Below are 14,821 nucleotides of genomic sequence, written 5' to 3'. Positions count from 1 at the left end.
GTAACCAATATAATAATAATATTGGGGAATAATAATGGGGAAAGGGGAAGTCATGGCCTAATGGTTAGAGAGTTTGACTCCTAACCCTAAGGTTGTGGGTTCGAGTCTCGGGCCGGCAATACCCCGACTGAGGTGCCCTTGAGCAAGGCACCGAACCCCTCCAACTGCTCCCCGGGCGCCGCAGCATAAATGGCTGCCCACTGCTCCGGGTGTGTGTTCACGGTGTGTGTTTGTGTGTTCACTGCTGAGTGTGTGCACTTTGGATGGGTTAAACGCAGAGAACGAATTCTGAGTATGGGTCACTGTACTTAGCCGTACGTCACGTCACTTTCATTTTCAGATGTGGTTTGTGCATGACACATTTGTTTAGTCAAGTCTGTGGCAGCTTCAGCAGACAAATCACCACAATTGAGCACTTGCTCTGTTGTGTGGAATTATAAAGAATCTACACCTGTCAGGAGAAATGTTACCCCAGAGCAATTGTCACAAATTGAGTCCATGAGCTAAGAGAAAAGAAAACTGATTTCCCGTATTTAACAGGTTGAAAGGGGGTCAGATTAATTATGCTCTCTGGCTCTTTAGATCCTGCAGTAGAAGAGCTGACACAGGGACTTTCATCTTCTGTTCTGGGCAACTGTGAATGCTACATTTCATTCTGATATTTGCTTAATGTGTTAATTGATGACCTCTCTTTCCCCTCTGCCCATCTCTTCCATATTCAAATGAGTCCAAAGGCGATTTGCACTTTAGAGTCATCTCAGTAAGAGTGCTCGCCTTAACCGTGGGCAGCAGTCTCAAGTCTCAAGGCAAAGCATATTTCAGAAAACTGTGTGTCAATCATTTAATGCACTTTTATGAAAGTGCTCTCTTTTTTGCCCGTTTAGACTAAGTGATTTAATCTTCTACTGGAGTGATGCATGGTTGGCTGTGAAACTGCCCTGGCGCTTAATAATAGTAATGACTACATTTCCCTACGTCTCCTTCATTAAATCAGCAGGGCCATAAGATTCTCTGCCTGTTCACCACATCCATCAATCAGTGTGCAAGACCAGCAGCACATTTCATACTTCTCACACATTTCTAGCAAACAAATCCTCCTCCAACTGCTCCATTTACTGTTGAAATGTACAGTATCCAATATTGTGGTTAGTATTTTAAAAAGAAAGATTACATTTATTAAAGATTTAATGATGTAAAAGTGAGATCTGCTGTGGCTGTAAGTATAAAGCAGGTCAGAGTAAAAGTTTAGTCTCAAGTCAAAATTCTAAGAGTGACATTGTTTTAGTGTTAATAGACTAAAGAATGAGTGTATTTATAAAGGGTGAGTCCTAAAATATTGAAGAGTGCTGAAGAGGAACCCGAGTCAGGAGAAACAAGATGGCCACAGAGAGGTGAAGTCCATGCAATTTCTAACAAAGAGATGATGAGTTTTAGTACAGGGAGTTAATAAAGAGATACAGTTAGCATGTGCTTTATTACAGACCTTTTTTAATAACTTCTCACACAACATACAGCTGTGAGGGCAGTTTACGGTGATGAGATTCGTCTCTGGCTTAAATGGCATCACATTTTTCTTGTGTTGATGATTGAGCAGAATTGTGTAAAATATATGTACTTAATCATCATATTTTTGCACATTAATGAAAAGCAAACATTTTTTAAATTATGTTAATTTTAACATATTAATTCATAATTAATTAAATTATTAATGAATGGTTTTGTGCTGCTGTGACTTTACACATTGCAGGCTCGCTTTTGGCTGATTCAGAGGTTGATTGTGACTGTGATTGTGATTGATTGTGATTGTGTTGATTATGTCCTTAATTCACAAGTGCTACTTCAGTCAGCTATTAAGAGTCTGATTTAGACTTAAAGTAAGAGTCTGATTTAGATTTAAAGTAAGAGTCTGATTTAGATTTAAAGAGTCTGATTTAGACAAAGTAAGAGTCTGATTTAGATTTAAAGAGTCTGATTTAGACTTAAAGTAAGAGTCTGATTTAGATTTAAAGTAAGAGTCTGATTTAGATTTAAAGTAAGAGTCTGATTTAGATTTAAAGTAAGAGTCTGATTTAGATTTAAAGAGTCTGATTTAGACAAAGAGTCTGATTTAGATTTAAAGAGTCTGATTTAGACTTAAAGTAAGAGTCTGATTTAGATTTAAAGAGTCTGATTTAGACTTAAAGTAAGAGTCTGATTTAGATTTAAAGAGTCTGATTTAGACTTAAAGTAAGAGTCTGATTTAGATTTAAAGAGTCTGATTTAGACTTAAAGTAAGAGTCTGATTTAGATTTAAAGAGTCTGATTTAGACAAAGTAAGAGTCTGATTTAGATTTAAAGAGTCTGATTTAGACAAAGTAAGAGTCTGATTTAGATTTAAAGAGTCTGATTTAGACAAAGTAAGAGTCTGATTTAGATTTAAAGAGTCTGATTTAGACAAAGTAAGAGTCTGATTTAGACAAAGTAAGAGTCTGATTTAGATTTAAAGAGTCTGATTTAGACAAAGTAAGAGTCTGATTTAGACTTAAAGTAAGAGTCTGATTTAGATTTAAAGAGTCTGATTTAGACAAAGTAAGAGTCTGATTTAGATTTAAAGAGTCTGATTTAGACTTAAAGTAAGAGTCTGATTTAGATTTAGAGTCTGAGTCTAGTTTAGACTTTACTGAAAGTTGCCTATCACTCTTACACAATTCCATTTTAACTATGAATTTAACTATAATTAATACGATTACAACTTGAAATCTTTTCTGAGAGATGTTACACATACTGTACAGCCACTGGTACTAAACACTGTAGGTCATTAGTTTCCTTCCCTGAATTAACATTAATACTGCAGTTAAATAAGAGGTTCACAAGACTTCCAAACCCTCGGTGACATAATTACTGCCGTGATATTTTAAACACGCAGCAACTTCTCATTATGTTTGTTTGATAAATAAATACAATTACAATCATACAGGATGATGTAAGATCAGTAAGACACAGATTATATATTAGATGATTGGAGCACATGCATAAATAATGGTACAGTCAGGGCTTGAATATTGTGAGCAAGCTTCTACTACTGAAATTTAAAGAAATCCCTCTCAGACTGAACAATTTAATATTTTTTTATTCATCACTGAAAAACGATGATATGACGATCATAATTAATTTTGAGCCACTTTTAATAAGGCACATTCACTGTGTTATTAAACGAATAACATTTAAGGGGATGTGTACAAAAATAATTTTTTCCAGATTAGAGATGCAGAGATGCTACAACCCAGAAAGTTCAGATCAATTTTGACTCGAAGTTTTGAGAAAATGTCACTAGTTCACATTCATTCATTCATCTTCTACCGCTTATCCGAACTACCTCGGGTCACGGGGAGCCTGTGCCTATCTCAGGCGTCATCGGGCATCAAGGCAGGATACACCCTGGACGGAGTGCCAACCCATCACAGGGCACACACACACACTCTCATTCACTCACACAATCACACACTACGGACAATTTTCCAGAGATGCCAATCAACCTACCATGCATGTCTTTGGACTGGGGGAGGAAACCGAAGTACCCGGAGGAAACCCCCGAGGCACGGGGAGAACAAACTCCACACACACAAGGCGGAGGCGGGAATCGAACCTCTAACCCTGGAGGTGTGAGGAGAACGTACTAACCACTAAGCCACTGTGCCCCCCCTCACTAGTTCACGTTAGACCTAAATCTGAAAAACACAGTGAAACTATTCCATGTTAGGATTATTCTGCACGAAAAGGTTTTCCAAACATTTCAACAGTCTGAAAACGTCCATTTAGAACTGTGTATATGTTATAAAGAGTAAAGTGCATGCCTTTAACACAGTACTGGTCCACAACACTGTCTACTGTATACTTTGTGAAAGCATCAAGGAAGGTTTTGATTTGAATTGAGAAGAAAAAAAAAGGTCCTTGCCATCTATAAAACTGCATCTCTTTTTATATCTACATTCCACAAATAACTTAATTAAAATAACTTAATAACTCAATCAATATTTGAAATTAAGTCAAAAATCTAACAAAGCATGTTAGAAGCAAAGTTTACTGGGAAATATGTTGTGGCCATTCATGCAGTCTCACACAAAATCAGCTTTAAGCTCCTGTAAGTCTCTCTGATAATAAAGCTGATAAAATACTCAAGTGGCTTGATATCAAAGAGTCAACTGATGAACTAGACCTTTAAACTGAATAAGAAACAGTAAAAATGATGCCCAATCATCCCTTTTTATGATGCTGGTAAAATAAACCTATGCTGGTAAAAGTGCTGGTTAAATAAAACTACAGGCTGAATTGTTCTTTGTTTTCTTTTTACTGTTTAAATTTTCCTTTCAGGACTCATTAGGATTCTGCATAAAGCCACACAATGTTAGATGTGGACTTCAGCAGATACGATAAAAGACCAAAACGAATGAAGCATCTGGGACTTTTAAACTCTTTTAAAAGTTTTTTTTTGTCAGCATCACATTTGATTTAGTCCTGGAAATACACATAATTATCTCCCTTTATGTTACATTAAGCCTTTTAAGAGTTCATACATTCATCTTCACATCCTCTCAACTCCTCGGTTTTATTTAAGTCGTGTCTCGTAGTCAGTGCGCTGAATAAAAGCTGAAGCTTTAGAATGTTTAAATGGAGTTTGGGTTTGAGATGAAGCAGCTGTTCGTGTCAGTGGCTGTGGTGAGTTAAGTGTCACTGACTGAAGAAAGGAAATTAAACCTGGTCAGTTAAATGTTCAACAGAACAGCCGAATGCATAGCGTTAGACTGATAGTGTTCTTATTTCATCATTTTTGTACGTTAGAACAGCATCTGAGGTCCTCAGAGCACATTTTCCATCTCTGTGGAAAACCAATGCATGTTTTTGCCCTTGTTCTGATCCTCCTCCTCATCCATCTCCTTCATCTTCTCCTCTTCCTTCTCCACCTCCTCTTCCTTCTCACCCATTTCCTTCATCTTCTCCTCTTCCTTCTCCACTTCCTCTTCCTTCTCACCCATCTCCTTCATCTTCTCCTCTTCCTTCTCCACCTCCTCTTCCTCCTCATCCATCTCCTTCATCTTCTCCTCTTCCTTCTCCTTCTCCACCTCCTCTTCCTCCTCATCCATCTCCTTCATCTTCTCCTCTTCCTTCTCCTTCTCCACCTCTTCTTCCTTCTCATCCTCCTCCTCCAAGCTGGTCTGCATATTCTTATTGGCCTTTCCAATAACCTGCTCATGTTCAGGTGAGAGGTCAGTAGAGTGGTCATTTGCACCACTGTTGGCCATTCTGTCTGCTGTGGAGCTACACTGTGTGTGTTCTAGTTCTACAGGGGATCTGTGGGTCAGGCCCTGGTGTATGGTATGACTGCGGTTTAAGCTTTTGGCCTGGTTAAAGGAGTGTGAGTTTTCAGGCGTATGGATGAAGAGGTCGAAGCCATCAACAGTCTCTCCTCGCCTTAGTCGCCTTCTGTAATTCAGGTCATCTGAACCCTGTGAACCAAACATGACAAAAACCACAAACTTTAAGAACAACATAACGTCACAGTCTGGTGCTTAGAGAAAAAAAAGATAGTTACCACATATGAAGAGTCGGTGGAGAGAAGGGTGGCACTATGGCGTGATTTAGTCATCTGCTGTATTCTGTCCATAATACAAGATATCATGTTATTAATGAGTCAGTGAGAAGTTTACATGTCTAATATCATCTAAGGACACTTTATTAGGAACAATCTAATTACACAATCAGCCAATTGTGTGACGCACACTGGCCATCAGCCTTGGGTAATGTTCAGGTAGACCAAGAATAAGGGAAAATGTGAGATCATGTACAATAAGCCCATGTACAAGTGGATTCATGGCACACTTTGGGCCACTTAATATAAATCATCACTTGAATGCCACAGCCTGTTTAAATATTGTTACTGAACATGACCACCTTCATGGCCATAATTAACTTATCTTGTAAGGGCTAAAAAAAATAATAATGATAATAATCTCAAAATGGTTTCAAAGAATTCAGTGTTCTTTCCAGTCACCGGATCTAAATCCAGTAGATCACCTTGGAGATCACCTGAAAAATCTGCAGGAATTTTATGATGCAATCATCATCAACATGAACCAGAATCTCATAAAAATGTTTCCAACATCAGGTGGAATCCATGCCACAACTAGCCAGTGTTACAACAGTGTTCCAAGTGCTCAGTGAGTGAATTTATCCTCCAGTTTATTTAGAGCTTAGTGTGGATGTTGAGCTCATTCATTCATTCATCTTCTACCACTTATCCGAACTACCTCGGGTCACGGGGAGCCTGTGCCTATCTCAGGCGTCATCGGGCATCAAGGCAGGATACACCCTGGACGGAGTGCCAACCCATCACAGGACACACACACACACACACACACACTCTCATTCACTCACACAATCACACACTACGGACAATTTTCCAGAGATGCCAATCAACCTACCATGCATGTCTTTGGACCGGGGGAGGAAACCGGAGTACCCGGAGGAAACCCCCGAGGCACGGGGAGAACATGCAAACTCCACACACACAAGGTGGAGGTGGGAATCGAACCCCCAACCCTGGAGGTGTGAGGCGAACATGCTATTTGAGAAATTGATTTGTGGAAAGCCCTGAAAGTTTCAGCATTCAAATTATAATGAATCTGATAATAAATCCATATATATATATATATATATATATAAACACAAAAAGACAGATTGGTCTGTCACACACCTTTGCATGTCAGGACTCTTGTGCTGGACAACAGAGGGCGCTGTAAAAAAAAAACAGACAGAAATCATGGATGAACAGAGAGATTCATGAGTTTATCACTTCCTGCTTCTGACCAACTTTATGGAGATACAGATTTTATTTTCCAACAGGATTCGGCACCTGCACACAGTGCCAAAGCTACCAGTATCTGGTTTAAGGACCATGGGATCCCTGTTCTTAATTAGCCAGAAAACTCGCCTGACCTTAAACCCATAGAAAATCTATGGGGTATTGTGAAAAGGAAGATACGATATGCCAGACCCAATAATGCAGAAGAGCTGAAGGCCACCATCAGAGCAACCTGGGCTCTCATAACACCTGAGCAGTGCCACAGACTGATCGACTCCATGCAAGGCCGCATTGCTGCAGTATTTCAGGCAAAAGGAGCCCCAACCCATTGAGTGCTGGACATGCTCATACTTTTCATCTTCATACTTTTCATCTTCATACTTTTCATCTTCATACTTTTCAGTTGGCCCAGATTTCCAAAAATCCTTTCTTTGTATTGGTCTTAAGTAACATTCTAATTTTCTGAGATACTGAATTTGGGATTTTCCTTAGTTGTCAGTTATAATCATCAAAATTAAAATAAATAAATATATTGTCGCTGTCAGACGGAATCCTCGTATCTCCAAAACCGTTATTTTTCAGGACATTAAAAAAACGCCGTACCTTATCTGCAGTACACAGGGTTTAGTCCGCGTTACAGTGGATTGTCTTGCGCTAAATTCCTGTCCTCAGACGAGCACCAGAACTTGCGGGGGTCAAGATTTTTCTTTCTTTGAGCCCAGTGTTCTGAAGACATTTACCTCAGAAGACGTGTCGATTCGTTGCGACTCTTCTTGAGGAGAAATATGACGTGAAGCTCTCCCACGGAGTGAGGAAGAGATGGACAGTTGAAGTGTCCAATGGAGTTATGAGATTTGCGCTCAAGCTATTTTCAAGACTTTAGATTGGTTAATAACTTGTAAAAATAACAGACCCACGTGGGGACTGACCAATAGCATCGATATGTGAAAAAATATGAAATTGACCAAATTTGGACATACGAGGTTTCCGCCCGACAGCGACGATATGAAATATATCAGTCTGTGTGTAATGAATTAATATAATATACAAGTTTCACATTTTGAATGGAATTAGTGAAATAAATCTATTATATGACCAGCACCTGTATATACACACACACACACACACACACACACACACACACACACACACACACACACACACACACACCTCTCACCTTTTGCTTGATGTCGTTGGGCTATGAAGAACTGTCTGACTGAATCAGCTTCAACACTGGATGCACAGGCTTTCTGTAGAATCCTATGAATTGCTATGTTCTGCAACACAAAATTGTTATCAACAATATTTTTAGAACAGTGTTCTTATTCACCTGTAAATGTGTGAATAAATGTTTAGAAACGTTAGCCTGCATTACAGTTTCCTGAGCACAGTCCAATGCAGTACGTTGTCTCTTGTTCCTGAGGTGTGTAAGAGCCCCAGCCTGTAGCAGCAGTTCCACCAGACCCTGGTGTGCTCCTCTCACCGCCTCGTGTAGAGCCGTGTTTCCCTGATTATTGGCCAGGTTTAATGAAGCGCCGCCCTACAGGAGGACAAAACAATGTAGTTCAGTCCCATTTCACTCACAGTCCAGGGCTGGCCTCGTTATCTGCTTCCTCAAGCAATAAATATGAGTGGAGTGAAATGCTGACAGTACCTGTATTAACACTGATACGGTCTCCTCGTGTCCCTTTAGACAGGACTGGATCAGGGGAGTGTTCCCAAACTGATCCTTCTTATTTAGCTTGGCATTACGCTCCACCAGAGAGCTCACCACCTGCAGAAATAACCAGAGAATATAGAAGACTGTAGTACCGTATTGTAATATTACATCCCAACCTTTCCTTACTGATTCGTGATTTAATTTGGGTTTAATAGCCGTGTTTTACTCTGTGGATGAGAATTTGAGAGTTTTGTTAAAACAAAAATCTGATTGAAAGGTTGTCAGTTTTTAGTTTAATTAACGAATACATTTTTTAAATCAGCCCAATCTGAGAACCTCTGGTTTCATTTCCTCCTGTCTCATGGATACCATGTCTGTGCGTTTGCAGAATTAAAAATAACCCAGGTGACTTCAGCATGAAGCAAAATTAGCTGCCTGGCGTAAGCAAATGTTTTTTTTGTGTTTACGTGTCCTTTTGGCCCCCCTCTGATTTGTTGTACCCTGAGCAAGCAGATTGAGTGTTGCAAATGAAATTGTTCATTAAAATAAACATCGTCGCAGGGTTTAAACGAGTCGTATACGGTGTGTGGAGAGAATTGGGCCAGTGGAGACGATTATAGCATTCTATGGACACTGGATTTATTTCATAAACATTATACAAAAATATTAGATTAATCATTTAAGTGAAGTGACGTGAAGTGACGTGACATACGGCTAAGTGCGGTGACCCATACTTAGAATTTGTTCTCTGCATTTACCCCATCCAAAGTGCACACACACAGCAGTGAACACACACACAGCAGTGAACACACACCCGGGAGCAGTAGGCAGCCATTTATGCTGCAGTGCCTTGCCCAAGGGCACCTCAGTCGGGGTATTGCCGGCCTGAGGCTCGAACCCACAACCTTACGGTTAGGAGTCAAACTCTCTAACCATTAGGCCACGACTTCCACATGTATACAACAGTATTTTGGTTCTTTATCAGAGCAAGAAAGCTCAACTTTCTATTCACAGGGCAGATTTCTATTGTTACTGGATTCAATTAAACCAGAAAAATATCATTACTTCTTTAGTTCTTGAGTTAATTTGATTTAAATCTGTTCATGTGACCATCAGACAGACTAGTGAGCTGGTTGTGATTTTTAGATGACTAACAAAAAGGAAATCACCAACCACTTTACTGTGTATCACAGACACCAGTTTAAGAACCATAGGATGAGAAATGAATGAGAATAAAAACTGTACTGTGCATTGCTCTCGTTTGAGATTCCAGAAAGAAAAAAAAATAGACTTTGGTTCTATGTGACTGCTTGGTGTTTAAAGGTGGGGTCTCTGTTGTTTGAAAGCCAATGTTGACATATAAAATCACCAAAACAAACACGCCCCTAACCCAAATGGGTCCCACCCCTGTATCGATAGCTCCGCCCACACATACATACGTAACCCAGGCGACTAACAGAAAGAAACGTGTCTTTATCATAGCTGAAGTGAAGAACAATACGATTGTAGATAAACAAACAAGCAAAAATGACACACAAGCATAATCATGTAAAGGACAAAGACATATATTAGTTCTGTGTAACAAAGCAAAACCAACGTTACTCACCTATCGAGAAGGAAAAAAGCGCCTCGGCGTCTTAAGTAAAGTTGGTCACATATTCACAGATTGGAGTTTCCCGAGTCAATAACTCCTGAGCTAAACACTGTTACTACACAAAACACGGTTGTAGCTGCGTCTCTACATTACTACGATAGAAAAGAGGTGTTATTTGTGTAGTAACAGTGTTTAGCTCAGGAGTTATTGACTCAGGAAACTCCAATCTGTGAATATGTGACCAACTTCCTGCTCCTTCAGTTCTCTCCAGCGCTGGAAAGCTGATCCTATATTAACACGTCCTACTTCTTACCTTATCGTAAGTCTTTCTTCTCTTTCTTTCTTTGTTTTTATCCTCCATGTCAATGTTAAAACCGCTTTCTGCTAATGTCACACATGCGCACTGAACACTCTCTCCGCCCATATTGACAAGACACGCCCCTTTCTGCTCATTGGCTACACGTTTGTTGTTTTTATTTTGTTTGTCGGCCCAACACAGTTTTCTGAAGCATTTCTCCAAAATCGGAGACCCCTCCTTTAAGCATCAAAGAAAAATGAACCATATGAAAAGTGATTTTAAAAGTGTGACTGAATGTTCAGTGATTACACGGAGCAGAGGATGTAGTGCAGCAGCACCTGTGTGTGGCTGTTCTGGCAGGCCAGATGGAGTGAAGTGGCGTTCTGGCTGTTACAGGCATTGATGTTGGCCCCATGGCGGATGAGTAAAGAAACGAGTACCGTGTGTCCATGAAGTGCTGCCACATGCAGCGGTGTGAAACCATCTGCACTGCTGCAGTTCACTCCCAACCTGTCCGGCTGCAGGAGGAAGAGCTTCTAAAGACACACATAAAGCCACAGAAATAAGGGTGGGGCGGTGAAATCACTGTAAAGCACACAAAAAGTAAGTAAAATATACAGAAAAATACTATAATGAAAAAGAAAAGTGCTTCATTTTGCTGTGTTAAAAATCTTGTACATTTCATAGGAAACATTGGCGTTCACATCTGCCATCTAGATCAATTTAACTTTAAGCAAATTAACTAAATATTAATTGAATAAGGCAGTAAATATTGGGGTGCATTATGTTTAGCAAAATGTGCTTACCTTCTGTGTAGGTTCACACTTTGGACACTGGCACAGAGGGTGGCACAGTTCTGTATTTTTGGGCAATTCAGCTCTCTCATCATCCTCCAGCTCTGTATCTGACCACTCGAACAGGTAGCGCACCTGAATCAGGATATACACATATATGTAATATTAAAAGTAGCAGTAATTACCAAAAGCTCTTTCAGTATTGATACCTTATCCCCTTATTTCTCCACCAACAAACTAACACAAGTTCTCTGCACACTGGCACAGTCAGTGGAAAAGGGAAAAGTGTGAATTTGTTTCTGATCATATTAGTTTATGAGCAATAACCACTAACCATTTCCACATCTCCATCTGCCACTGCACGCAGTAACTTCTCCACCTGCCGTTAGACACAAAAGAGAAAGGATCTCAGACCACAGCCAAAATCCGTTCAGCATCGAGGGGAAATGTAAACGTTTTGTCGCACCACAGAGGGCGCTGGATTCACCTCCTTTAGGTGAGTGCGCTCACGCTCAGAATTGGGCTCCACAGAGATGAACGAGGACGTACTGGACACAGAGGTACGTCTGCTGCTGCTGTCAGCTGGCTGTGGAGAATGACAGGGAGCCTGAAAAGATAAAAAAAAAGTATATACATTCTTTTATTTTCAAGCTTCACTAGACATGACAAAGAAATATAATAATAATAATAATAATAATAATAATAATATTCAGACAGCGATTTTAAAAGAGCAGCTCAAATCATATCCTTTTACTTTAATCCTGTGCCATTTCACATTATTTTTATATTTAATTCTGATTATATTGTTTCATCTTTTCTATATATATTTTTTTATGGTTATTATTATTTTTTATTATTTATAATGATCACTTGATGAATTATGATGTAATTATTTATTATAATTTCTCAGAACTATTTACCTCTTTACTGGCACGGTTATAAGTACGCTCCAGCAAGGACAGAACCTACAAGATGAAGAAAAATCTGTTTAGTAAAACAGCAGATAAATTCAGAAATTAATTAAATCAATTAAATTATGTTCTACCAGTTTAACACAAACACCCAAACAGTTTCATGTAAATACGATCTTATCATTATTTTCAGCAGCATAATACTGATGATTATTGTTGAACTGAGTGGTGCCCTGACCCTGGAGTTGAGTGCACAGTGCAGTGGGCTCTGATTGGCCTTGTTATGGAGGAGAGTTGAGGCACCGTTCTCCAGCAGCACCTCCATGATGCCCTCGTAACCCCAACGAGCCGCGATGTGTAGAGCCGTGTCCCCCTTATCGTTCTGAACATTAAGCCGGCATGTGTGCAGGTCGTAGTAAACCAGTGCCTTTACACACTGAAACACATAAATGATAAGTGACAAAGTGACGTGACATACGGCCAAGTACGGTGACCCATACTCAGAATTCGTTCTCTGTGTTTAACCCATCCAAAGTGCACACACACAGCAGTGAACACACACACACACACAGCAGTGAACGCACACACCACCGTGAACACACACACACCCGGAGCAGTGGGCAGCCATTTATGCTGCGGCGCCCAGGGAGCAGTTGGGGGGATTCGGTGCCTTGCTCAAGGGCACCTCAGTCATGGTATTGCCGGCCCGAGACTCGAACCCACAACCTTAGGGTTAGGAGTCAAACTCTCTAACCATTTGGCTATGACTATGTTTATATGACTATATTTAAATATTAGTCAAAGATAACACAAGTAAACACAACATTCATTCATTTTCTACCGCTTATCCGAACTATCTGGACGAGGTGCCAACCCATCGCAGGGCACACACACATTCTCATTCACTCACGCAATGTAAACACAACATGCAGTTTGTAAATAAAGGTTTTTATTAATAAGGGAAAACAAAATCCAAACCTACATGGCCCTGTGTGAAAAAGTGTCTCAGATTTGCAAGAAAACATCTTGATGATCCCAAGACTTTTGGGAAAATACTCTGTGGACTGACGAGACAAAAGTGAAAGTGTAAGTGACGTGACATACGGCTAAGTACGGTGACCCATACTCAGAATTCGTTCTCTGCATTTACACACAGCAGTGAACACACACACACAGTGAACAAGTGTGTTTGAAGGTGTGTGTCCCATTACATCTGGTGTAAAAGTAACACCGCATCTCAGAAACAGAACATCATACCAACAGTAAAACATGGTGGTGGCAGTGTGATGGTCTGGGGCTGTTTTGCTGCTTCGGGACCTGGAAGACTTGCTGTGATAAATGGAAACATGAATTCTGCTGTCTACCAAAAAATCCTGAATGACAAAGTGCGGTCTTCTGTTCGTGACCTCAAGCTGAAGCGAACTCGGGTTCTGCAGCAGGACAATGATCCATAACACACCAGCAAGTCCACCTCTGAATTGCTGAAGATAAACAAAATGAAGACTTTGGAGTCAAAGTCCTGACCTGAATCCTATTGAGACGCTGTAGCAGGACCTTAAAAAGGTGGTTCATGCTCGAAAACCCTCCAATGTGGCTGAATTACAACAATTCTATAAAGATGACTGGACCAAAATTCCCCCACAGCCTCAGCTGTAACAGACTCACTGTAAGTTATCACTAACACTTAATTGCAGTTCTTGCTGCTAAGTGAGGACCAACCAGTTATTAGGTTTAGCGGGCAAACATTTTTCACACAGGGCCATGTGTGTTTGGGTTTTGTTTTCCCTTAATAATAAAAACCTTCATGTAAAAACTGCACGTTGTGTTTACTTGTGTTATCTCTGACTGACTAATATTTAAATTAATTTGATGATCTGAAACATTAAAGTGTGACAAACATGCAAAAAATGTAAACATCAGGAAGGGGGCCAACACTTTTTCACACATATATCTTCAGTATAATATGATTATACATTTCATGATGATGCAGTCTTTTAGGAATTTCATAAATAGAGTATTATCCAAGTCACTTACATCCTCGTGACCATACATACAAGCCAGGTGGAGAGGAGTGTTCCCATTGTTGTCCTGAGCATCTGTGTTTGCTTGGTAATGCAACAGCAGCAACTTCAGGAACAGAAAAGAGAAGTGATAACAGACCGCAATCTCAAAACACAAGACAGTAATAATACCACTTTTCATTACATGGTTTTTATTATTTCAAAGTTGAATAGCATGATGCAGGTAAGAAATAAAACACAAAACAGTGTGTTGATTAAAGGTGGGGTCTCCGTTGTTTGAAAGCCAATGTTGACATATAAAATCACCAAAACAAACACGCCCCTAACCCAAATGGGTCCCACCCCTGTATCGATAGCTCCGCCCACACATACATACGTAACCCAGGCAACTAACGGAAAGAAATGTGTCTTTATCATAGCTGAAGTGAAGAACAATACGATTGTAGATAAACAAACAAGCAAAAATGACACACAAGCATAATCATGTAAAGGACAAAGACATATATTAGTTCTGTGTAACAAAGCAAAACCAACGTTACTCACCTATCGAGAAGGAAAAAAGCGCCTCGGCGTCCCATCGCAGGCCTTCCTGCTCCTTCAGTTCTCTCCAGCGCTGGAAAGCTGATCCTATATTAACACGTCCTACTTCTTACCTTATCGTAAGTCTTTCTTCACTTTCTTTCTTTGTTTTTATCCTCCATGTCA

General features: G+C 40.0%; 1 protein-coding gene across 2 annotated transcripts in view; it reads right to left on the bottom strand.

Annotated features, from left to right (window-relative positions):
* Positions 1 to 3,093: 3,093 nt before the first annotated feature.
* Positions 3,094 to 14,821, bottom strand: part of ankrd27 (ankyrin repeat domain 27 (VPS9 domain)) — a 23,233-nt gene continuing 11,505 nt past the window's right edge. For both annotated transcript variants that reach the window (XM_060886527.1, XM_060886529.1), the window contains exons 17-29: positions 14,130 to 14,222; positions 12,334 to 12,531; positions 12,105 to 12,149; positions 11,672 to 11,791; positions 11,519 to 11,563; positions 11,197 to 11,319; positions 10,729 to 10,926; positions 8,493 to 8,612; positions 8,214 to 8,378; positions 8,016 to 8,115; positions 6,731 to 6,770; positions 5,570 to 5,633; positions 3,094 to 5,483 (exon numbers count right to left, since the gene is read on the bottom strand). In XM_060886527.1, coding sequence (XP_060742510.1) covers positions 4,836 to 5,483; positions 5,570 to 5,633; positions 6,731 to 6,770; positions 8,016 to 8,115; positions 8,214 to 8,378; positions 8,493 to 8,612; positions 10,729 to 10,926; positions 11,197 to 11,319; positions 11,519 to 11,563; positions 11,672 to 11,791; positions 12,105 to 12,149; positions 12,334 to 12,531; positions 14,130 to 14,222 — 1,959 coding nt within the window. In that variant the 3' untranslated portion in view covers positions 3,094 to 4,835. The remainder of the gene's footprint in view (positions 5,484 to 5,569; positions 5,634 to 6,730; positions 6,771 to 8,015; positions 8,116 to 8,213; positions 8,379 to 8,492; positions 8,613 to 10,728; positions 10,927 to 11,196; positions 11,320 to 11,518; positions 11,564 to 11,671; positions 11,792 to 12,104; positions 12,150 to 12,333; positions 12,532 to 14,129; positions 14,223 to 14,821) is intronic.

Source organism: Tachysurus vachellii, chromosome 14 (genome assembly GCF_030014155.1).
Source record: "Tachysurus vachellii isolate PV-2020 chromosome 14, HZAU_Pvac_v1, whole genome shotgun sequence".
In the NCBI taxonomy this organism is placed as follows: domain Eukaryota; kingdom Metazoa; phylum Chordata; class Actinopteri; order Siluriformes; family Bagridae; genus Tachysurus; species Tachysurus vachellii.
This window is presented reverse-complemented; position numbering and strand designations above follow the sequence as displayed.